This window comes from Cydia pomonella, chromosome 20, assembly GCF_033807575.1.
Source record: "Cydia pomonella isolate Wapato2018A chromosome 20, ilCydPomo1, whole genome shotgun sequence".
Lineage (NCBI taxonomy): Eukaryota > Metazoa > Arthropoda > Insecta > Lepidoptera > Tortricidae > Cydia > Cydia pomonella.
Genome location: NC_084722.1, coordinates 12909733 through 12935620, shown reverse-complemented (window position 1 = coordinate 12935620; position 25888 = coordinate 12909733). Strand labels below are relative to the sequence as shown.

Sequence of the window (25888 nt, the reverse complement as noted above, 5' to 3'; positions counted from 1 at the left end):
GGTCAAGGTAAATTGGAATCGGCTTTAGAATTCAGGAATTAACTACCTTTAGGTTGTTATGATGCTTACGAGTTTTGGAAAAGTAGATTTGTTAGCGCTTATACAATCCTTTTTTTCCAGACCAGACCCCAAAGAGGAATCAAAGCCGCTTCTGCATCCGGAAGTCGGTCTCGCCTCATCTGTTCTGGAGACTCTTCGCGAGGCCACAGACGAAGAATATAGAGACGCCCTCGAAAGAGATGCTACCAGGACAGCCGTCGACGTGGCGTCACTAGCCGACCTCATCGATGGTACACCAGAGGAAGCCAGAAACGTAGTCACAGTAATAGTAAGTCCTCGAGACATGGATGACAGTGATGCCATACCTGAAGCATCTCACGTACAAGAAACTAGGTGTATACATTCCCTTTTAGGTAACTCTAAGAATTCTCTCAGTTATAGGACTCCAAGTAAAGGTTTGGAGGATATACTTAATTTACCTTTGCCAAGTGGTATGCTTCACCGACAACGTGACAGTGGTTTTGCTGCGAGTGATGTTCATGAAAGTGTAGTTACTGCAGATGATAATCTAAATACACTTTTACCTGGGCTTAAGTTAAAAGTAAAACCTAATTTGCTCAGTTTAGACCCTAAAACAATAACTGAAAATATTAACAATATTTTAAGTGGTGCGAACTCAGAGAGTAATGAGATGGAAAATGCAGATACCAGAGACTCGTTGAGTGGTCAAATAAGTAGTGAAGTTTTTGAAGTGAATAATGATATACTCATGGAAAATAATTTTAACCGTCAGTCGGATAGGCAAAATGATTTAGATTGCAACACATCTCCTTCCATTAACCAAGAAACTATAGCTGATAAGAGCGCAAAATATACAGGTCCATTACAGTCTCTATTGTTTGGTCGAAATAATGATGAAAAACCAGGGTTATCTTTTCCTCTGAAAAATCTGCTTAAACTAAGGGACGTGGAATTGATTCCTTTGGATGTGCTGAACAATAAACCAAAAACAAAAATTAATATACCTAGCTTAAAATTACATCCATTGCAAAAAACAGAAGCAAGACAGCCTGTCAAACTGACAACTAAGCCGTCTAAAATCACAACTGTCTTAAACAAATTAAATAAATCCAAGTCAGCCAATATACAAATTATACCAAAAAGAAAACCGGTAGCTACAGACATTTTAGACGCTGTTCCAAGTCCATCTGACGATAACTGTGTGAGACTGAAACCAGAAACCAATAAGTCAGTAGGAGTAGATATGGAGCAGCTGGAGGATTCACTGCTAGATTCTAGTACTGAAACAGGTGAAATTGGCAATGAGCGGGCCGATGACTTAATCGCTAAGAGTACAGATATTATAACTAGTAATAGCGCTGAAGTTGTACAATTAAAAAGCAGTGAAATCTTTCAAGATGAAGAAGTTGATGATTCGGAAGATTTTCATATCATAGATGATACACAAACGCTAGAAAGCGAGAGTGATACACAAATAATCTCTCAAGAAGATATAAGTGATGTTGCTCCCGGTTCTGTTGACTTAAGCGAAATAAACGAAGCAGAAGATAGAAGTAATTCTGTGCCAGTAATACTTCATCCACTTAAATCACTGGAGGAAATTAGAAGAAGTGTTGTAGAGGAATTGGAAGCTCTGCAAAAAAGTAACATAAATGCACTTGATAGCATAAAACACAACGTTGAAGAGATATCTCCTCTTGGAGACTCTGCCGAAACACGAAACCAAGGTTCTGAGGAAAACATTGACCAAATCTCTAACGTAGAATCAACATTCATATCTCCTACATCTGGTAATCCCATTGAAGAAGGATTACAAGATAAGAGTGCATCAGCGGAAGCAGTCAGTTTTCAAGATCTTCAAAATATGTCTGATTCTATTTTAATGGCAAGTGAAAATCATGAACAGAGAGCACAAGAGCAAAACGAAGAAATACTGGAATCGAAAGAAGACGATACCGTATCACAAGAAGCAAATGAAAGTGACATTGATAATATCCTTGGTATGGATGGAAAAGAAACCAAGAATGACCTTAATCAGAATATTGATGATAGCACTAAAACAGACAAATTATTATGCCCAAGCGATCTACTTAAGATATCCAAACAAGCTGAACTTGAAGAAAGTAATTCAATAAATAATGTAAATACTGAAAACGACTTAGAAACTTTGGCAAGTGACCCAATAATGGATATACTTCGACCGACTTCATTATCTAGCAGACCAATTATCAATATACTTCGGCCCAATTCTAAATCCTTAGTTGAACATCTAAACGATTTCGGGACGAAATTGCGTCAAAGTATCGTGCAACCAGCGCCTTTGATAAACCCAAACGACTTCAATATATTTAGTACCCCTAGTTTCAATCTTCCAGATTTGTCTGCATTAAATACTAATATTCCTACTTTAGATGATATTAGAACAAGGGTCTCCGAAATTCTAGACGGTTTGGCTAGAACGGCGAACGACGACGATGGTTCTTCTGAATTAGACTCAGACGATTTTGCTTCAGACGTTAATCCTGTACAATCTGCTAGTCCAAGTTCTTCTAATCCTGTTTCTATTTTCTCACCTTTGAAACCATTGGAGGACATTAACTTAGATATCATTCAGTTAAAGCCTCTTCCGTCATTGCTAGGATCTAGTTCACAAACCACAGACCTGCCAGGGCTAAATTTGAATAGATATAAAGCTAAACTAGCAGTTCCCAAGTCGTTAGATTTGAAACCATTGAATTTGGCTTCAACATTAGGCAATAATGGTGGACTTGTTGGCACTACATTGACTATAGGTCCACAGAAAAAAAAGAAAACGGGTACAACTCAAGTAAAATCTCATAAAAATGCTCAATTTGTATCGTCTCGTGGTGCGTTAAATAATAATCCGACCTTAGCTGACATAACTTCAACCATGCATAAGAATGCATTGAATTTATTGAATATTCCCAAAAATCCAAATTTACAAGCAAGTAATACAGTAGGGAACTTAGCTGAGAGAATAAAATCTCACGCAGAAGACACTGTAAAAAGTATTCATGAATCAATGAGTCCTTCTGCTTTAGCTGAAGTACACAATAATGTATTGAAGAATGCTAACAATTTGTTAGCTTCCGGCAGAAAAAACTTGCAAAACACTCTACAGACTCCTTCACAGATCGATTCTGTTGTAGAAAACCTTAAATCACAAACGCAAAATAGGATCCAACATCTACACAATACATTAAATTCTCCCAGAGCCGCTAGTGATGTTCTAAAAAATACAAATAGTATTTTAAAATCACCGAAGAGTTCCTTGGATGCTGCAGTCGATAATCTTAAAGCTCAATCTGTACATACTTTTAATAACGTCAAGCAAACATTAGACACTTCAAGACTGGCTGACCTAAGTGAATCAATCCACAAAGGTACTCAAAACATTTTAAAGTCTTCTGCTGCTATAAATCCCACAAGAAATGTATTAGGGAGTACTATGCAAGCCGTGCCTTCTATAGATGAAGTAACAAGTAATCTTCGATCCCATACTCAAAGTACATTGAGAAACATTCAACAAACTTTAAATACACCAACTATATCTGATATTAGCACATCTATTCAGAAAAGTGCACAGCAAGTGTTGAATTCTCCAATAACGAACAACAGGCCACAAATGCTTAAAAGTACCTTACAGCCAACTACTTCAATAGATACAGTCGTTGATAATCTACGATCTCAAACTCAAAATACTATGAAAACTATTCAAAATTCTTTAAACGCCCCAACTCTCTCTGATATAAGTACAACAGTACAGAAGCACGCACAAAATTTATTAAATTCACCAGTAGCTTCTACTGGGCGAGACGCTTTCAAGCAAGTATTACAAGCCAGTAGCCCAATCAACTTAACACCACATGCAGAACAGGTTGCAAAAGATTTACAGAGAACATTAAAAGCGACCCTCAGAAATAGTCCCATTAAAGACTTACCACCACTTCCTCATCCAAATGACGTAATTCAGACCTTAACCGATCATCACGCTGATATCAACGACAAGATATATGCTTTGCATACGGATTTAAATGATCGACTCGAATCGATTCACAATGAGATCACAGATCCTGCTAGGCTGCGATCTATTTTGTCCCCTCCTGGAAATATGAATTTTGAATTATTTGCTATACCGTTACCTATGAGTTCCAGGAGTATAAGCGTACCAAAGCAAGAAAGGCTGATACTGCAAGCTAAGCAACCGGTACTTGCGTCACAAAGGAAACAGCCTAAAACAGCTTCTACCGTAACAAAACCAAGAACAGAAAACGCAAAGCCAAATTCTATGCGAGGTTCAAAAGGAAGCAGCCCTTCTAAATCCTTTAGAATGTCTTCTACAGCAAGCTTGCCGACCCAAACCCGTATAGAACGCCCGACTCTGTCACTAACCTCTAAAAAGTCAATCAAAGGCTTGCAAGAGCTAAAAAAGCCGGTTTTGCCAAAATTAAAACCTTTAACAAAAAATAAAGTTACGATCACTTTCGGTTCTACAACACAACGTCCAAGTCTTGTTGGTAAATCCAAGGGATCTCCAACGACTGCTAAACCAAAAGTGTCTGCTAACAAACGTTTCAAGCCTAAGCCACTTGTACGACAACCTACTCCATGGCATGGGAAGGGAGAGGTGAGAACCGCTCCGAAGCGTTTAGGCGAACCTTTAACATCTCCTAGCAAAACCGCTCCAACTCTCCGAACTCCTGTAAAAGCAAAATCAGCAAAACCAATTAGTAAACCAATCAAAATAGGAACGTCACGTTTGTCCCCTGAATCAAAACTTAAACCCCAGTCTACATCAAAACCAATTTTAAAAACAACTCCACGGACACTAGGTCGAGCGAGTGCTCCCAGTCAACTAGGTCTAAATAAGCCTAAAAGTCCTTTATTGACAAAATTAACGGATGCATTAAAGAGTAAACCTCTTAGCAAGTTGAGCCAGACCCCAAGAGCGAGAACTGAAGAAATGGCACCATCCGCCTCTGAACGTTTTGAAAAGGTCGTAGCTTTGGAGGAACCCATGAAAGAAAATGTTCCGTACAAATGTAAGATGATGTGTGTAAAAGTTGATTTAAACGAAGAATAGTGATGTGCCGTGTAAGGGATTTTTTAAAGTGTTGAAATGAGCTATAAATATTGTACTATCATCAACAATGTCGAAGGTTTGCATGGATGGCACCATCATAGCTTGTCCCTGTCTCAAGTTTAGCTTTATGAGATTTCGCGTAAATACTTTGCCCGGCCAACCCCATTGTACCAATATTGCACGTCATGAATACCGTATGTGTTTTAGGCTGATACGTTATATAAAAATGTTGTGTTCTTACCACGTTTGGTATGTATGTAAAACTGTTATAATGTAAGTGTAAGAGATCGATCTGTAAGAGATCGGCATTTGTGTATGTAACATGTGTAAAAAAGGAAATTAAATTATTAATATAAGTGGGAATGTGAAGTGTAAATAGAAATTTAAATTATAGTAGCAATTATTTTTATACGTTATTGTAATAAAATATAATTGATTATTCAATGGGTATTATTTCCGAGTCCGTCAACATAACCTCTCATAATGTCTTGCTGCTATCTGTTATTTGACACAGATAATTATAAACTTGTTCCTAGGTAGTTCTGGGGCCCATTTCTCAAACGGTATTAGACTATAGTTATTTACGATACAAGTGCAGAAAATAGAAAATTCGCAACGAGCGGTGATAAATTAAAACACGACCGAAGGGAGTATAAATAATATTAGTCCAGGAATTGTTAGTTCATATGGGTTACCATGGCAACACACTAATAATATTAGACTAATATCGTTCGAGATATGGGCCCCTGTTCGCTGTAGATCTTGTGAACCCTAAGGCCGAGGACTGGACGCGGCGCGGCGGGCCACGCGGCTTGCGGCCGCCGCGCCGCTGTCGTCTAAAACAGAATTATTCAAGGGTCGTAGACAAATCATGAGAAGGGTCTTGAGGGATTGGATATTTGATTAGGGGCATATGAATATGCGGGCTCCTCATTAATAATCTACGGCCCACACGAATCTTATTTGCTGTGTTTCCACAAAGAGTTACGAAAAAAGAGCGCGGAATACGGTCTCCTTATTAAGTTATTAATAGATCTAAGATCAAGCCGATGTTTGTGCAAAGGACGGACCCGTTAAACTTAACTATCGAATCTGGATATCGTACAGGACTTCATTTATCCCAGATTACTGCGACTGTGAGCGGGATATGATCAGAAGAGCTCAGGAGTCAGGAAAAGCCGCAAGGCGAGGGAAGGCAAGGTCGTAAGGCGGTTATAAAAGATCTGGATCTCCGCGGAACACAGAACAACCATAGCAACCCAAACCATACAACTTATTTATTTATTTATTTATATTTCTGTATTTTTCGGAAACCTGGACTCTGAAAGCGAGTACTCGGAGTAAAATGTATGCATTAAATTTATGCATATTTGACGAAATGAGATGTAGGTAGGTATAGTTGTATACTAATGTACACTCGAAAAACATTACCCTCCTCCCTTTGGCAGTCGGGTAAAAATCAGCCCCCTGCCTGATCAATCACATATCGATATACGATATACTCATATTTGCCGGTTGTATTTATTATGTACTCAACAATTGATCGGCGTTTGTTTTCGCAAAAAATCGCCTTTTAATGATTACTCAGCTGTAGGTACCAACAAGCAGATAAAGTAATCTACGGAACACCGGCGGAACCCAGTTCGTTTCCGGCTATCGAGCTGGAGACACGTTAAAATGGCGTCGTTGATCGCCGTGACAATCTTCACGCTGATTACTTCGGGAATCGTCGCTGCTGGTAAGAACCATATGTTTATTTATTTATTTCAAGAGAAATCTTAAGTGGTAGGTATACTAGGTATACATATTTTTTCGCCAAACTGTGGACAGTTTCATAAAATGAGGATTCATTTGATTTTGTAGAATTTTTAATTACATTATTAAGAGTTAGGAGCTTTTATTTTGTATGCATTTATCTTTCTCTCCTAACTCTTATAATAATCCAAAAATCGAAAAAAAAATAAACGAATGAGCATTGAGCATAGCTATGGTTAATACACTTACATCAAATTGTATAAACATATTTTCCATAATGTCAATATCATGAGAGGGAAATGGGAACTACGTTTGTGTGGAGCAGAAGTCCTCCCATTTCCTCTTAACCTTGGTTGGTTGTAACTTTTCGGCTAGAATGATTATACACGACCACATTGTGGATAATTATGGAATCAATAATACATGTTGTACCTAAGTAGGTACCTAATTCGTTCATTGTATGTAGTATAGTGAGTCAACCAGGGATCGGAACCGGTTTTTTGCAAAAACATCGAAATAACCATATATTTCGGTTTATTTTATACTCTAAATGTAGGACTCAGTTGTGTTTTCAGATAACGACTTCGTATTATTAGATTGCCTAGAAATTAAGTAATTAACAAAGAACGAAAAAATACCGTTTTCGTTCCCATACAAAAAATACCGGTTTCCGATCCCTGGAGTCAACTCCTTGTAATCACCGGTTGAGTCTGGTCGTTACTATATTATTTAACATAATTTATTTATTATCTACATATAATTTAATACGATTAAGTATATTAATTATCAAAGACAGATGAATAGACTTTAAGGTTAATTTGCTGCGTTTATTTTTTATTTTATTTTATACGTTACTCAAAAGTCAAAGTAAAATACAATACAAACCAATACAATACAAATATGCTTTATTGCTTACCAATATGAGAAGAACATAATGACATACAAATTAAACAAACAACTTAGACTATGGTAGAGAATGGGCGGTCTAAATTACCTAATATTGATTAGGTATTATAATACTTCTTCTAATACCCGTCGTAGTACAACGTCAAAGATTAAGTTAATTTTACGGATTTTTTCTTAAGGATTGATTACACTTATCCTGCCTTCGGACGGATAACATCGGCCCCGATATCGGGCCAAATGATCGTTTTACGTTTCACCAAATTTTACCACATCGTTTACAATATTTCTTGATGTAAAAAAAATAGTTCAACTGCAGAAATATCAAACATTATTGCAATTCGAGACAAAGTATTTCTTATACCGCGTGTCTCCTGTAACACGAGCAAATAATTAAACCATATATTGTACTCCTAAAACGATTTAACTTTCGATTAACAACTTTTAAAAATTATGAAATCTTTAGATTTTATCTTTTTCATGCAAATTTAATATTATTTTCAGTGTACGCTGACATCAGTGTGTTTGACGTTGCTTGTCACGCTTTAAACGTAACAAAATCCGCAATACATTGCGTCTTAGTTAATTAACTTCAATGTGTAATAAAAATGAAAACATAAGTTTGTTTTAAAAGTTGCTGAACAAATGTTGGTGAGTTTGAAGAGTACAGCCTACCTACAGTTTAATTTATTGCTCCTGTTACAGGATACACCCGGTAAGTATATCGAATATTGTTGACGATGTTCTTATATTTCGTGAAACGCAAAACGATCTGGTTCAGCGTCGTGCGTCGGCGCAGAAATCGGTCACGATCGTAAGGCCTGACGGCAGGATAAGTGTTAAGTGCTTTACCTGTTTTTAGTCACTCGCGCGACATGTTTCGGAGTGCCAAGGATTCCATATTCAAGCACTAAGTGCCACCCCACACTAGCGTCTTTTGAGCGTCGGCGTCTAGTCAGCACTATGGAAAATGGTGTCGCTGCGCAGTTGCGCCGACGTTGCGTCGAGCAGCAGCCATCGAGTTGACTAGACGCAGACAATACGCTAGTGTGGGGTGGCCTTAACAGTGCATGAGTAGCGGTCACGATTATACGTTAGTTAAACCGTAAAATTTGTTTATGTTAGTATGACTCACGACAGTTTCAATTCGATTAACATTATCATACACAATAATATTATCTATAAGTATATAGAAAATATAATTTTATTAATGAAAATATTAACGGATTCTAAACATATTTTATTTAGACTTCGCTTAGGCTACGGGTTACGGGACTGAGATCATCAGTAGAGAACGGAGCGTGACGATTGGCATCTTGTCTACGCACTCAGGGCTATAACCGTGAAAATCGAAATTCGAAAATTACGGGCATCTTTCTCTGTCACTCTTATTACAATTTCATTGGAGTAAAAGAGAAAGATCCCCTTAATTTGATTCGATTTTCACGGTAAGCCCCCTGAATATGTAACCTTTCTACTGCCTTATCGTAACTGACGTATTCGCTAACGTCTTAGTAATTTACTTTCTATACATCTCGCTCGCGCTAATATGCCAGAGCGAGATGCATAGAAAGTAAGTTACGCACATCCTAGCGAACATGTCAGTGTCAAATTCGAGGTAAGGCTACTGAAATACAATTCTGATATTAATTGGCTTTTGTTCATTCTTCCCGATGTATTAAACAATGTGAGTTATGTGAGTGTTCTCGTATTCCAAAACTATATATAACCTACAGTCTCGACTAATGAAGGATCAGAGATTGCAATTTACGCCCCATCCACTAGCTAAGTAATAAAAAAAAAAAAAAAAAATTTATATTTATTTTCACCTCACAAAGGATAGGTACATTTAACAATTGCTATTATATAGAGCAAAGGCAAATTAGATTTATACCCTTTGTGAGAGACTGGAGTCTGAACTAGGCGTAAACCTGTAATACAGATCTCCAGGCCCTCACCCCGGAAACTAGTAGTAAGATTTACTCTTAAGAAATAATTTGCAATGTATTAGAATTACATTAGTGAGGTTATTAAAATAACAAAAACATCACATTGGTATAAAAAAGAAGAAGAAAAAGTGAACTAAAAGGAATTTGAATTTGCATGCTAATTTATTAATTATTTTTGTATTCATTATTTTAACTAATTTTTAAATCATGATTTCAATATTATTCATTATTTATTATTCTTATTATATTTAGATTTGATTTTAATGTACTTACTAACCCCTAGCTATAACGAATGGTACTAACAATGTTTTATGGAATTTTTATGGTTCTGAAATAAAGATATTTTATTTTATTTTTTTAATGTATGTGTGTGTGTGTGTGTGTGTGTGTGTGTGTGCGCGTGTGTGTGTGGGTGTGTGCGTCCGTGCGTGCGTGCGTGCGTGTGTGTGTGTGTGTGGGGGGGGGGGGGTGACCATAAATATGGCATATTTAATTTCATTTTACAAGATCCTCCAATTCATCATAGGTTAGGGTCATCAGCCAGGAAGTAAGTTTTGACTTGCATTCTTTAAGTGTTAATTTATAAATATCATTTATTTTATTAATACGATTATAAATATAACTTTGGGCTCAGGTAGTGGAAATGACGACCAGAGTGCTTCATCCTATAATTATGCACAAGACAGACTTGGTCCGAACGTCGCCTATTACGTGTTAGTTCTGAGTTAAATGGCAATGTTTTATGCTTCCTACTAATCACCTGCCGAATAAATAAGCCTCGCACAGTTAGCACTTTACAGTCCCGATAATGTTGAACCGTTGGAAATAAGAAAGGTTTTTTGAACATTACTTTTAAAACCGCTCGCTAAGCCCGTTCTAATCGCAGGAGGAGTACCTATGACGATTATTTCTGTCTGTGATTATTATTTAGTAAAACCAAACAGAATTTGAAATAGAGTCGGCGCCATCTTACCCGACATAACCCAAAGGTTGTGGCGCCATCGCTCGAAACGATGCCGCCATACCTTTGCTTTGGCCTTTGATCTATTAGATTGCGTCACTTTTTGATATTTAAGAAATTTAACACATAGGTATCAGTGAAAGAATAGTGTTGTGTTCCTGCCGGTGAGTAACGTTGCCAGAGCTCAACGAGGGTGCGGAGTGTTAGGGTCGGCAACGCGCATGTAACTTCTCTGGAGTTGCAGGCGTACATAGGCTACGGAGGCTGCTTACCATCAGGTGGCCGTATGCTTGTTTGCCACCGACGTAGTATAAAAAAAAGAATGAGGATCAGAGTCAAATGAAGCAGGAGCAGAGCGTATTTAAAGCGTACTCCCATCTTAAATGCCGGCAACGTACTTACAACCCCTCTGGTGTTGCAGGTGTCCATGCGCGGCGGTAATCGCTTACCATCAGGTGATCCGTCTGCTCGTTTGCCTCCTCTATCATAAAAAAAATGGCGTTCTGAATGTTTTAATCATGTGTCTAAAGATGGCAGTAAAATTACTGTGGCTGTTTCATATTCATTCATTTCATATTCTCTTTTCTAAAACTTCATCGCGTATAGTTCATTAAGTTTTTAAATTTACCTCCTTCGTTTCGAGGACGGCGTTGTCCTCGTGGTCTCGGAGAAGAATTTCTAATGACTGTATTCCATGTGGATGAGATCCTAAAACCCTCGTCCGGATTGAAACTGCAATGTTGTTTCGATTTTAATGTGGGTTCCCGCACTTTTATACTGCATAAACGGCGAACCGCGGAAAAGATTTTAGGGTAATCCAGTGGTTTGGTCCTGACTCCAATAAATGCTCAGCCACGGCAGACTTGTTTACCTGACCATTTTTATGTGTTCACAGACAAACCATGTGCACCACGTCAGATAGAGAAAAGGTCCGTAGTGTGTGTGTGCAACGCGACCTATTGCGACGAGATCACACGAGCGGAGCCCGCGAGCGGCAAATACGTCGCCTACACTTCATCTGAGGTAGGTACTTTCTTAATGTTAAGCTGGCTATACACACTAGGGTATGCTGCACAGTTTTCATGTACAGTCCAACTGCACAGGTAAAGCTGTATAGGAAACTGCACAGTCGAATGCCACACACGCTCCGTTTTACCTGTGCAGTTGATAAAACTGCGCAGGCATAGGCATTACCCTAGTGTGTATGGCCAGCTTTAGAATCAGACTAATCCTACTTAATACTTTTGCTTCCGTAGTGTGCGTGTGGACTGTGCAAGACAACCCACACACGAGAGCAGAGGAGCCCGCGAGCGGCAGATACTACCCGTACGAATCAACTGTGCACTCCGCTGGAATGCGACCTTTGCGAAAGGGGACGGTCCTTTCTCCATACAAACTTAGTCCCCATTTTCCTCTCTATAGACATTATGGAAAATATATTACGAAGGTAATTTGATGTATAATGTAACTATAGATATGCCCTATGTTTGACTTCTTTAGATTTTTTGATTATTGTAAAAATTAAGAGATTTATACAAATTTTTAAATGCTCCTTGCTCTTATATATTTTAAATATATTCAAACGTAGGGGCTTGTAGTTGGCAACCTGTAGTTGATATACAACAAATTGTGTCGAAATATTTTCAATAATCATATGTCAATAATGTTAATATCCAGAGAGGAAAATGAGGACTACGATTGTATGAAAAGGCGATTCCGTGCTTTCGTCTTAAGAGTCACAAGAACTATAGCTACCGCAATACAATCGTAGTTATACCATGTTAAAACGACACGCGGAAATTTGAACATGTTATTGTTTCACGTTTGTCAAACTGAAAACATAGAGGCCGATTGTTATTCAACAATTAGTTAAGGTATCTGGTTTTGACACGAATTTGACGATCATCTAGGTCTTCGTGATTTACGCGCTACTCAGTTTCACGCACGACGATCTTCATTTCGCATGCACCAGTCATTGTGAACGTATCATAGTGGTATCAAAATAAGATTAAAATCGTAACAAATTATTAAACTGAATCGGTTTCTTGGCTTTCTTTGTGCAAGAGTAGATGTAATAACTCCTAAGACTCTAAACTTATCATGTCACGTTATTTTCAATTATTAAATTGACTTATGTTTTAACTAGTGATTGATATACTTAAATAAATAAAAATATATACAGGTTGTTTTTTTAGTTACCTGCAATAATTTACGGGGTAAATATTTAGGTAATACTGAGCAAATTTTACTATGAGGCCAACCCCGAAATTGCGAAAAAAAGTACTCTCCCATAGAAAATGTCAAGGTCAGACAGCCAAAATGTATGAAAATATTCAATTATTTTTCGTGATTTCGTGGTTGGTCCCACGGTAAAAGTTACTCAGTATGACCTGTATATTCAGCACGTAAATTATTGCAGGTGAGTAAATAAACACCCAGTAATAAACTGTTGATAAAATCAAAAGTGTGAGATTACGAAGAAATGGATTTAAATTGATTTGTTTACATTATTTGCCATTTCTATTGAACTCCACTTTAACTACAGGTATTTAAGGTAAGGTAAAGTAAAACGGTATTTATTCGTTCTTTGTTAATTATTTCCTGTTTAACTGGAAATGTAATATACAAAGTAGTTAGGTATCTAAAAACACAACTGAGTCCTACATTTGGAATATAAAATAAACCGAAATATTTGTTTCTTCCAAATTTTTTGCAAAAAAACCGGTTTCGATCCATGTACCCACAGCATTATTGGCATCGCAACAATAGCGACATAATGTAGAGCATACAAGTACATCTGTATGTATATTTTTTATGTTGTTTCTTTTTAGTTGCCAGCTGTATCGAAAATGAATTAGTTAGATAAATATATTATATGTAGTCGTTATGATAATGATATATCAATACCTCCTCAGGTAAGTGACAATTTTATACTCGTAAATGCGAAACTATGTCTGTTTGACTGTCAAACTTATATTTTTAAGATATAATAACAAAGATAAACGAAGACCTACCTAATTACTACTATCAATAGTACTTAGTAGTTAAAATACTCTCACTTTTATCAACACAATATTGACTACAATTTAGCCAGTGTCATTTCCCTTGATATACATTGTAGCAAAATTGCTACATAATCAACATCTGTCGGTTTATTTTTGAACTTCTCCAGTGACTAGTTGTCAGCTGGCTCAGTTCTCTTTCTGTTGTCTCTCTATGCGGTTTCATAATTCAGGCGTTGATGGTTAGATGGCGCTCATACAAAAAAAAAAAAAACGCCGACCTTTTTCGTGTAACTCCTGGCTGTTTCTAATAGCTGTAGCAAAATTGCTACATAATCAACATCTGTCGGTTTTTTTTTCCTTCCAGCTAAATTTTCAGCCGTATTTATATTTATTTACCTTTCAGTTTTACCCCCCCCCCCCTCCCCCCCCTTATGCGGAAGGCAGACTTTTAGTTTTACGATTAAAAAGTGATTTTGGTAAATTTTGTAAATTTTAAATTTTTTATACAGGATGAAATTCAATTTTGTTTTTATTTTTTTTTTGAAAAATGTTTAAAATTATACGTATTCTGCAAAAGTGATTGTTTTACTGCAACATATATTAATATACATAACGTACCTATAAATCATGTCAAATATTATTTATATAACATGTTGTTGCGTTTCAGGCTGGATCGCGTTTCAAGAAACACGAAGGAGAGTTTACTTCGTACTACAAATGGAGTAAGTGTATTTGTCAAATGTTACCTATACCTGTAAGGCTATGATGGTCGGCTCTTTATCATTTGTCACCATGCCATGCCTGTCACGTTCTAACAAGTATGTAAGCGTGAAAGTGACGGGCATAGTGCTGTAGGGTTAAGATGGTCGGCTCTTTGTCATTTGTCACCAGGCCTGTCACGTTCTAACAAGTATGTAAGCGCGAAAGTGACGGGCATAGTGCTGTAGGGTTAAGATGGTCGGCTCTTTGTCATTTGTCACCATGCCTGTCACGTTCTAACAAGTATGTAAGCGTGAAAGTGACGGGCATAGTGACAATGACAAGTGATAAAAATGGAACCATGATGCTACCGCTGCTTTAAGCATATTATAAGCGTTTATGTAATACATACCTCTATTTTATATACATATAGTTCGCCCTGAACTAAAATCTCGGGATTCGTCAAAACGGGCTATCAAATAAGACAGAATTATTTATTCCAGTTGATTCAAAGACTTTTTAATGTTCCCTTAATTTTCAATGCAATTTAATAAAAAATGTAGATGTTCAAGATGGGCCTTTCAGATGCTCAGACATAAATTTTCATCACAAAACATGTTCCGTGATTTTCATTATGATCGGGATAAAAATGAAGAAATGCTAAATGGCGGCCAGTTTTTACAATTCTGTTTACGGACTCTTATCAATAAATAGTTTTTTTACTTCGGATTTCGTTCGGAGTTCGGATTTTCAGACACATGATTTCAACATGATTATTCCAAAAATGAAGAAATTCAAAATGGTGGCCGGTTGTGCCAATTTTGACTACGGAGTCATATTAGGCGGCTTTTCAGATTCCCTGTTATCAATTTTGGTCATGATTGGTTGGATCAATTATGAAGCAATTTAAGATGGCGAACTTTGTCCATTGTTGACCCTTATTTTGTATGAAAAGTCCTTTCGTAGGTACACGCTCCGACCTCGATTTTCAAGTCAGACCAGTGATGACTATTGTTTGATATACCACCTAAAATGCCCGATGCCCATTTTCCCGCGTACCCACCACCAACGGTCCACCTACCCTACCGTCCCTACCTATTTTGCACATTCATTCAATTAATAAATGATTGACGGCAACACCTCTATACTCTGTCGCATGTGAAGTCGGTGTAGAGTTAACTTGGATTGACTCAATTGTGTTAATGAAATTTGATTACCGTAACCCGCGATTTGCTTTTCAGATGAAGGAGCTTCGCATACTCTAGTAATAGATCTATCGAAGAAGAGGCAGACCATCGAAGGGTTCGGAGGCGCGGTTACGGACGCGGCCGGCATTCACTGGTCTAACTTCTCGTCTGCGCGTTTGCAAGACTATCTGATCAAGTAAGTGTAATTTTGAACAAGGAGAAAACCCACAATTTTTTTCAAGCTTTTGAGAGAAAACTGCTTTACCTATACGGTGGGGTCAGGTGGGGTAAATAAAACAAAGTTTTTAAGACTCATAAACTTATTCTAATTCATTCCTATTACATTTATAAGAAGGCTTCTTTTTTAGTGGAATAGAAATGAAATACTTATAATACGAGTTAGTTGTTGAGTTTGTCTTATTTTAACCCGTGTCTTATATTTACCCCAGCTGACCCCACCGTATAGGTAACGCAGTTTTCTCTCAAAAGCTGTAAAAAAATTGTTGGTTTTTAAAATAAACGGTGGCTCTTATTTGAGCTATCGGTGGGTTCCAGTGTCTTTCATTTGAACGATGTATGGTGTTTCTTTTTGCGCCTTGTTACTCTACAAGCAATTTGAGGGTGTATCGTCTCTGCTGCCGTTTTGGAGTCATAAGCAAAGACTTTCGACCACCTTCATAACGAGCACTGCATATTCCTATAAACCCAATTGTTCAAACTAGATTCATCACAGAGCTGCGTGGACAATTTGTTTCTCTTATGGGAAGGGATTAATATACTTCATGTCTCTGCAGTAGAGTATGAATATGAATACGTCGTCAGCATCAATTATCCGGCACTTCCCATAATCCGGCACGGAGGAAAATTATTCAGTGCCGGATTACCGAGCGCCTACTCTAATTGTAATTTTCAACAGTATAACTATCATCAATAAAAAAGTGCGCACGTCCTAGGTCCTTACTGGGTTCTTTTAACCATAGATATTGCCTCGTAGAGCTTAAGATTATATTAACCAATGCACACAACCTTTTTTAATTACTCTTATAAACTAAATAATTCAATGTTTGTTGCACCTAGTTCATATTTCGGCAAGAATGGCCTCGAATACAACATGCTGCGCGTACCCATCGGCGGCTGCGACTTTTCGACACACTTCTACGCGTATAACGAGCTGCCGTGGAACGACGGGCAGCTCACCAATTACACGCTTGCGCCGGAGGACTTCAACTATAAGGTCCGACTTTATTGTTGACTATGTTATAAAACTTTTCGTCTTAGGCCGGTTGTAGATGTCCGGTGTTTTCGCCGGAAACCGGACCGTGTTACGCGACTACGTCCGGTTTTGTACATGGCTAGCGACAGCTACACCCAAGAAAACCAGACATCGTCGCCTAACCCGGACAATTGTCCGGCGAAAACACCGGACATCTACAACCGGCCTAATGGTCAAAATATTGTGGCTTGGCCATTTCGCTAAGCCGCCCTCAATCCCACAACCAATGGTATTTCACTCAATTGTTCGGGCGCGCTCAGCTGACTACTGCTATTAAAGGCACACAAAATTAACAATAGTGAGCGAGAAGAAGAAAACGTCATCAGCGACATGCGTTAACGTGATACGTGATCTATTTGTAAATGGTTCTCCTCAGCAAAATATCTATACCAAAACCAGAGTTCCAGTCATAGAGTATATTGAATAGTCCCAGTTTAAGTGCTCTCGAGATGGAATAACAACATTGTTAATTTGTATGCAGATCCCGATGATCCAGCATATCAAAGAAGTGGCCACGGCGGATATACACATCGTGGCCACGGTGTGGTCCCCACCGAAATGGATGAAGACCAACGAGAAGCCCTCAGGCCCCGGCGTAATCAAGAATGAATTCATGCAAACATATGCCGATTACATCGCGAAGTAAGATTTGTCTCGCATTTAAAACGTTTACAAGGCTCGCTACCTGTTGTATAAAATACGACAATGCTCAACTCGCTATTTGGCTAACTGTTCAGGCTGACTGGCCTCTGGGCGTCCGCTTGCTTGTGCGGGTGCCATTGTAGGTAAAATCCGTCGTACACCTCCACGCCACGCCAGTTAGCGTTGCTCATTCTATTCTTCGTTAATCCGTTCACCCGCACGCCCTTATAGGTTCTGTGTAACTGAAGAATTGGATGAAACACTAAATCCAGTGATATACCGGTACAATCTTACACAGCTCTTTTTTTTCAGATTCATACGTGAATATAAGAAGCACGATATCGACGTTTGGGCTGTCACCACTACCAATGAGCCTCAGAACGCGTTTTTACCATTCACGAGATTCCAAGATTTGGGATGGACACCTGGAAAAATGGTTAATACTTTCGGTTTGATGCTCCTATTATATTAGTTGCTCTAATATTAGCTTTGACGATCGGTCTGGCCTAGTGGGTAGTGACCCTGCCTATGAAGCTGATGGTCCCGGGTTTAAATGTAATGGTAAGAGCATATATTTGTGTGATGAACACGGATATTTGTTTCTGAGTCGTAGGTGTTTTCTATGTATTTAAGTATATATTATATATATCGTTGTCTAGGTACCTACAACACAAGCCTTATTGAGCTTACTGTGGGGCTTAGTCAATTTGTGTAATAATGTCCTATAATATTTATTTATTTATTTATTTATTAGTGTGGCAACGAGTAAATCAATGCCGCCAAATCCATCTGCAGGAAATTCCGTACACGATCGCATTTTTCAATAGAAATTACATTAATATTGTCTTCGGTTACCGCGATACTTATTCAGGAAATAAAACTATTTAAACGGATTCTATCACGTATCCATGCAATTATTTTGAGTCATATTTCTGTACCAAAAGTAAGTATGCACATTGTCATTTTGACACAGGTTAATACTTTTCCTCGGTCACCCATTGATCACGAATGCTGTAAAGAGTTCTAAATGTCGGGATGTATTTTAAATTCATTATACGCGATATAATCCTTTTGGTCTTATTTCACAAAATTAAACTCTTGTCATAGTGGTTCGTTTTGTAGCTGGCTCCAAATGGCTTATAAAAAAATAAATAAATAAATGTAATTACGAGTCTATGGGAATTGCAATAAGATTCAAAATGAACTAATGGAAAAATATGTAGCAAGGCTGTGTGTCCCTCTACGGTTACTGAGTGCCGGTGAGTCGAACGCTACAGAACCAGTCTAAAATGTGTTCTCAAGATGCGTAACAAAGGCGCGTTATCGGAGAGCGCACTTACACTGTTTTTTGACCGTTGGACTAGCCCGCGCTCAGGTGCCAATTAGAATTATTTTTTGCAAGTAGTAGCACGTGCAGTTTAACTTACAATAGACAAAGGATTAGCCGTTCAGGGCCACCTACAAAACGAACAACTATAACATCAAGACCATAAAGCAACGGTTGTTTTTAGTTTCAACATTGTAATGTAGGTGGAGTCTCTACAGTCGTCGCAGATGTATCTAAGATATAAGGGCTGAAGATTACTTATTTTTATTAAATATATTGATTATATGTTACTAGGGCCAGTGGATTATTAACAACTTGGGGCCTACGATAAAGAACTCCTCTGATATTAACCACGTGAAGATTCTGACAGTAGATGACCAGAGGTTCACTATTCCATTATGGTTTAATGTGGTAAGTACTCGTAGGTATATTAGAAACGATTAATAGGGACTACGACGTGATCGTCCATATAGAACGTTTAAACGTTTACGTCACGTTAAAACGTTTTTCCATTTCTAAATATTTTCTATTTTCCATGATTATTTTCTATTTTATTGACACAATGAAAAAACAGGTTTATAGGTTTTACTTTCTTTCAAAACTTGTTAAGTTTTCAAAAGTTTTGAAAAACCTTTTTAAACCTAATCCTATAAACCTAGAACATAGTTTGCTGAAGCGATCGACAACAAGGAAAACGTTTTTTTCCGAAATGAAATTTCATACAAAAAGTACCTTTATTTCGCTAGGATCTCAAAGCTATTCTTCCTTCCTAAGCTCCTGAAATAAATTTCAATATATTTTTTAGGAGATAATTATTAGATCACCAAAGTTTTAACGAATGTTTGAACGAATACTGGATGGATTAAATAGGCACAAAATCCCAATTTGGGACAAAATAGGTACCATCAGGTTCAAATTTCCATGGACAGTTTATGAATGATTTCATTCATAACTTGTCCATTCTATTTTGAACCCTAATGTACCTATGTAATTTTCCGTTGAGTACGAGAATCGTAACTCAGTGGAAGAATTTTTAAGACGTACCTTGAAATTGCGCTTATTATGTACAGAGCTGGGTGGAATTATCTATCAGCATCAAGCGGGATTTTGTTTATGAGAAATTGCTGTTGTATGAAGATGTGATACGTAAGCATCGGAAAACTGAAAGCATGCGTGCGCATCTTTATACTAACGAGCGATTCCTCATAGGCAAAATACGGCTCGATGCTGCTGGATGTGATCCCACCCTAAATCCACCAAAATTTATCGGAATTAGACGAAAAAATCTACAACAAAATGGAAATCGGTCCGTATATAAACTTAGATAGATATTGCCCACAGATGGTAGCGAAGCATCCAGAAGTATTGGACTGGATCGACGGTATAGGCGTGCACTGGTACACCGACAAATTCACGCCTGCTTTCATACTCGAGGAAACCGTCAAGAACCACCCAGATAAGTTCGTCATTGCTACTGAAGCCTGCGAAGGTGATGCCTATTACAACTGTTTTTTAATTAACTTCACATTTATTTTTGTTTTGTATGTACGAGTATGTTAGCCGTATTGAACCGTATTTTTTTGTATGTACGTGTAGTTACCTCAGAACTCCGTCATTTCTGACCCGATTTGATTTTTTGAGGTCACAAATAGATGCATTTATGGCAAACGCTCTGTGTATATTTAACAGGGTTACCACGAACTTACCTACTATTTTTCCATCGCTCTCGCATATTCGAGCGATAGTAGATAACGGATGTACTTTCGATGTTCACTGTTAACAGGCTCTAAGGTTGACTAAAAAATATTAATTATGAACATATATATAAAGCACATTTTGCTTAAAAAATAGACTTTTTGTCATCGACAGTTTACTTTTGACATTGGTTATTATGACGAGGTTTTATACCGGGTGTTCCTGTAACAGGAGCACTAAATTAAACTGTAGGTTGTACTCCTCAGACTGACCAACATTTGTTCAACAACTTTGAAAAATAATTTATGTTTAGAGATTACAAAATTAACTTCCATAATGTAAACATAAATAATACTAAACTTAAAAAACTTATACATAAACTTAAAAATAATAATAATAATAATAATTTATGTTTTGATTTTTATTTATTACACATTGAAGTTAATTCTAAGACGCAATGTATTACGAATTTTGTTATGTTTAAAGCGTGATAAGCAACGTCAAAGTCAAACACACTGATATCAGCGTACAGTCGAGGAAATTGATTCTTTAGCAGTTAACGTGTCACGTTACAATGGACAATTCTTACCATAAGTATGTACAGCCAAATTTACTTGAACCGCAAGTTGCTAAAGAATCAATTTCCGCGACCGTACATTGAAAATAATATTAAATTTGTATGAAAAAGTTAAAATCTAAAGATTTCATTATTTTTTAGAGTCATAATCGTTTTAGGAGTACCTACAATATATATTATGGTTTAACTATTTGCTCGTGTTACAGGAAACACCCAGCATATGCATATAAGGTTGTATTCACAAGTTTATTTTATAAGTTTAGCCTACACTAACACGTTTGACAAGGACTTTTAAAATATTAAATTAAAAAGAGAACTTATCTGTGCAAATATTACAAATTATAGTTATCAGTTTGTATCAAATTTTCATCATTACATTAAAATGAATCATTAATTTCATCAATAAGTAATAAAAAACCACATACAAACGAATTTACGTATTGTCCTACAGGCTCTATGCCTTGGCAGACGGAAAAAGTGTCACTCGGAGACTGGTCACGTGCCCAGTCCTACATCCATGACATCTTGGAAGTAAGTTACTTTACTACATTATGATATGATATGAGGGTCCCTTTCTGAACTGAAACTTTAAAAGAATCTAATATGAAGCAGGTAGTAGACCAGGACCTAGTCTTTTGACATGCATTGCCCCAATATAGTCTCAGTTGGTATCATATCAGGGACCAAACCTAAGTTATCAAAGTTCATTTCGTTTGGTGCTTTGAGCACAGTTGGGCAACACGATGAATTGTTTCCTCCTTCTTACTTCGTTAGCCGCCTGTCTTACGTATTGCCATTTATTTTGGTCTAAAGACCAAAGTTGGCTTTAGACCAAACAAAGTATACAGCACCAACAAAGTATACAGTTCTATGTAGGGTATATCACCACTATACTCCACTTTGTTGCGCAACCAATCGGCCCCGCTGTGGTGTCCCTACGAGTATGAAAAGTTATCGTCATAAGTGCAGCTTACGTACAGGGTTCTGCGGATTAGGTCAACTATGAGCTCTTTCCCACTGATGTCCAGTTTTTTGCGGGGACGGTGTTCTGCAGGATCCCGTTTTTGTAGTATACGTGCTAATATAGTAACATTCACACGAGCATTATATTTGCGGGATACTGTACGCATAGCATACTACAGAAAACTGAATCCTGCAGAAAACCGTACTGTGACAATTAAACAAAAATGTTTACTAGGACCTCAACTACAACCTTGTCGGCTGGATCGACTGGAACCTTTGCCTGGACAAGACAGGCGGACCCAACTGGGTCAAGAACTTCGTGGACTCCCCTATCATCGTGTTCCCCGAGAATAACGAGTTTGTGAAGCAGCCCATGTTTTACGCTATGGGACACTTCTCCAAGTGGATCCCGAGGGGTTCCGTGAGGCTGGACGTGGAGGAACAGAAGGGTCTGTTGGAGAAGTCGGTTGATCACGTCGCGTTCTTGACTCCCAGGAATACTATTGTTGTCGTTCTTCATAACACGTAAGTTCTTACAAGCTTTTTTTTTTCTGTCCCGATGTCTGTATCAAATCTTGCAAGTTAAATTTGACCTACTAGTTATAGTTTTGACTGTCCCAATTATGACAAATGGAGGCAAATAATGCTTGGCCTAAAAATTATGTATTGTATTTTGAATTATTAATTTGATTATTTTTATTTATTTAATTATTGTGGGATAACAAGCGCTGTAGGGCTAAGATGATCGGATCTTTATCATTTGTCACCATGCCTGTCACGTTCTAACAAGTATGTAAGCGCGAAAGTGACGGACATAGTGACAAGTGATAAAAATGTAACCATGCTGCCACTGCTGGTGGCCTAGCGGTAAGAGCGTGCGACTTTCAATCCGGAGGTCGCGGGTTCAAACCCCGGGTCGTACCAATGAGTTTTTCGGAACTTATGTACGAAATATCATTTAATATTTACCAGTCTCTTTTTAGTGAACGAAACCGGACTAATCCCAACAAGGCCTAGTTTTACACTCTGCGTTGGAAGGTCGGTGGCTGTTGCTTTCGTAAAAACTAGTGCCTACGCCAAATCTTGGGATTAGTTGTCAAGTGGACCCCAGGCTTCCATGAGCCGTGGCAATATGCCAGGACAAGCCTAGGAAGAAGAAGAAATTTGATAATTGTGGAATATTATTATTTTGTATTATTTATTTTCATTTTTAATTATTAATAATTTCACTGTAATTACTTTTTGAACACGAGTAGGTACTAATATAGTCTAAGGAATTGTAACTAACAATTTGTTGTGGGTCTGAACGTTTTTTTTCTTCATAAAATTTAGTTATCTTTTCATAATTCTGTTGTATTATTATGCGCAGGGGCAACGCCCGCAACATCCGCGTGCAGTTAGGCGAAGAACACACCGTTCTCGCTCTGGAGATGGCTTCTGTTACCACACTGGAGTTCCTGGCTCCTTCTATCTCATCGTAGGACGCCGTAGCGAAGTTAAACAAAGTTTTGAAAAATATTAATCATACAAAATTACAAATAAAATCCAGGTGAACGTTATTAAATATTTATTATTCAAATTTATCACTATAAAAAAAGCCTACATGAGAAAACGACTCATAATTAGCATCAAATTACTTTGCCCATCTCTTGGATGAAATGCAACTCTCTCATCAGTTTTTGAAGAAAATAGAGAACCTTTACAAGCTGGTGTGGTGAGAATTTATTTGTTATCGACGCGTATTAACATATATAGGTAGGTTGGTAGAAAGGCCCGGAAAGAGTGAAAAGTTTCCCAGTATCTGTGGAATAAATATGTTATTTTTTTTAGGCTAACCAGATAAACCTCCGCTTATCAACAGAGTTGACTTGTAAGAACGCTTGGAAGCACTGCTTTCGGCCTCGCTTTAAAACGATTTTTTTATATAAACTGACCGGCGATTGACCCTTGCCGCACTTGACGGAAAGTAAAGAGTAAAGACGGAGTCAAAGATGGAGCTGACAGGTTTTGCTTTTAAGAAACTGTGGACATAATAATATAAGTACGTCATTCTGTCGACATACAACACGACAGTCGAACAATTGAATATATATATACTTAAATTGAAAGATTGCGTCATAAAGGAGTTCCGTTCGAATTGGCAAAGTCAGCTGGTGCTTGTAAAGCAAATATATTGAAAAAACGTTTGTAACATGTGCATTGTGCATTGCGTCTGTATCGGTAATTATTTAGCGTAATTTTATCGGATTATGTTCCTGCGTATTCGCTACAATAATGGCACAGGGGAAACCATTATATCGCAAACATAGTTGTACGGATGGGTCACGAACGCCAAAAAACTTAATCGATTTTAGAAGTGAGTTGACGAGTGCAACTTAATCGCTGAGGTAATTTGTACTATAAGTATTATCTAGTTATATTAACCCATGGAAAGCTATAAATAGGTGCCTATTGTAATGTTTACATCTCAGTACCTAACGTATCTGTGATTTTTCACTTTACCCTTATTCCCGGTATCTTATGAAAATGAATAAACGATCGCCAAGTTTCGTAATATTGCATAATATAATAAATTAAGATTTCTTACTTAGTAATTTTTCAAAAAAACACCTACTTGCGGTCCATACTGGAAAATTCAACTCCGTGCAAGAGTCAAAGTTAAATAATTTTAGCATTTTATTGTTTTGAACATGCCCAGGACACGAAAACTGTAAAAGTTTTGAAAAAAAAAAATGCCTGTTAGGACAGAAAATTTAAAGGTTAACCTATGTTAACAAAATATTACTCAAATACGAAGCATTTTCACTGACTACTTGACTGATTTTACCTTAAAACTATTTTAAATGGTCATCTTAGATACCATTATTAATACCGGAATTCCGGTTTTGAGAGCCAATATCGAATACCGGTATTGACAATCGTCCGTTTTTGGATGCCCTAGTCTGGTCTGCTTCACCCACCCGCCGATCCATGCACAATCTTTTCTTCAGTCGTTCCTTAAATGCCGAGGATCGTAACATCCTGTCCTGTTGAAGACCAGGTCCCTTCATAGGCTCCATGCACACTAAATACTGTGCAAATTATTGTAAAAGGGTCAAAATCCTTTTCATTGTCTTATTTTTCGTCCCCAAAAAATGTGCCGGAGTGAAGCTTTTTGTATGAGATGAGATTTAGTTTTAAAATTTTCACACGTTTAATATAATCTCTGATGCTCTCTGGGCTATAACCGCGAAAATCGAAGTTCGTTAATTGCGGGCATTTTTCTCTGTCACTCTAATTTTGCTGATTTTTGGTAGGAAGTACCGCCTGGAAAATTTTGTTATTTAGGCAAATAGTAGGCCAATGATATGGTCTATAACTAGAAGAAAAAATTGAGGTGTCACTACTTCACAGCCACATAAAAAAAATGTTTTATTTTTTAACTGCTACTCGTTTTTTGAGTATCGATGCATATCTCACTAAAAAACATCATTTTAAAATTTTAAGCAAATCGCTTGAGTGTATTGTAATACACTATAGAAAAATTTAAAAAAATCATTAGTCAAAAACAGTGACTAGTAGGTAGGATGTTGATACTTAGGATAAATCATTCACCATAAGAGGTACTAACAAAAAAAAAACACTGAGTCAAATTGATTTAAGGGCCGACTTACGATGGAAACCCGACTATGGCCTTTAAGTAAATAAAAAAATAGAATTGTTTTATGTGTTAGTGTTAGATAAAATTGCAATACCCTTACCTACAGGGTGTCATATTGTGAAACATTATATTATTAAGAATCTGTATGAACACCAATGTGAAAGCAATAAACGTTATTATTATTATA

General features: G+C 37.4%; 2 protein-coding genes across 2 annotated transcripts in view; both read left to right on the top strand.

Annotated features, from left to right (window-relative positions):
- Positions 1 to 7502, top strand: part of LOC133529137 (uncharacterized) — an 11383-nt gene extending 3881 nt beyond the window's left edge. Inside the window, exons 3-4 of the mRNA XM_061866773.1 lie at positions 121 to 5369; positions 7364 to 7502. Of these exons, the coding sequence (XP_061722757.1) occupies positions 121 to 5125 (5005 nt within the window). The 3' untranslated portion in view covers positions 5126 to 5369; positions 7364 to 7502. The remainder of the gene's footprint in view (positions 1 to 120; positions 5370 to 7363) is intronic.
- Positions 6741 to 25888, top strand: LOC133529138 (putative glucosylceramidase 3). Its single transcript, XM_061866775.1, has 12 exons — positions 6741 to 6863; positions 11589 to 11716; positions 14366 to 14420; positions 15639 to 15780; positions 16662 to 16818; positions 17339 to 17499; positions 17812 to 17935; positions 19121 to 19237; positions 20168 to 20315; positions 21550 to 21629; positions 22297 to 22586; positions 23431 to 25888. Exons 1-12 carry the CDS (start codon positions 6803 to 6805, stop codon positions 23540 to 23542), a joined length of 1575 nt encoding a protein of 524 aa, XP_061722759.1. The 5' UTR covers positions 6741 to 6802; the 3' UTR covers positions 23543 to 25888.

What these genes read in the sequence shown, in the direction of transcription:
- LOC133529138 (XM_061866775.1), top strand. Translation starts at nt 6,803, where the DNA reads ATGGCGTCGTTGATCGCCGTGACAATCTTCACGCTGATTACTTCGGGA. An exon ending in TTGCAAGACTATCTGATCAA is followed by an intron (nt 15,781 to 16,661) that starts GTAAGTGTAATT and finishes TGTTGCACCTAG; the next exon opens with TTCATATTTCGGCAAGAATG. An exon ending in GATGGACACCTGGAAAAATG is followed by an intron (nt 17,936 to 19,120) that starts GTTAATACTTTC and finishes ATATGTTACTAG; the next exon opens with GGCCAGTGGATTATTAACAA.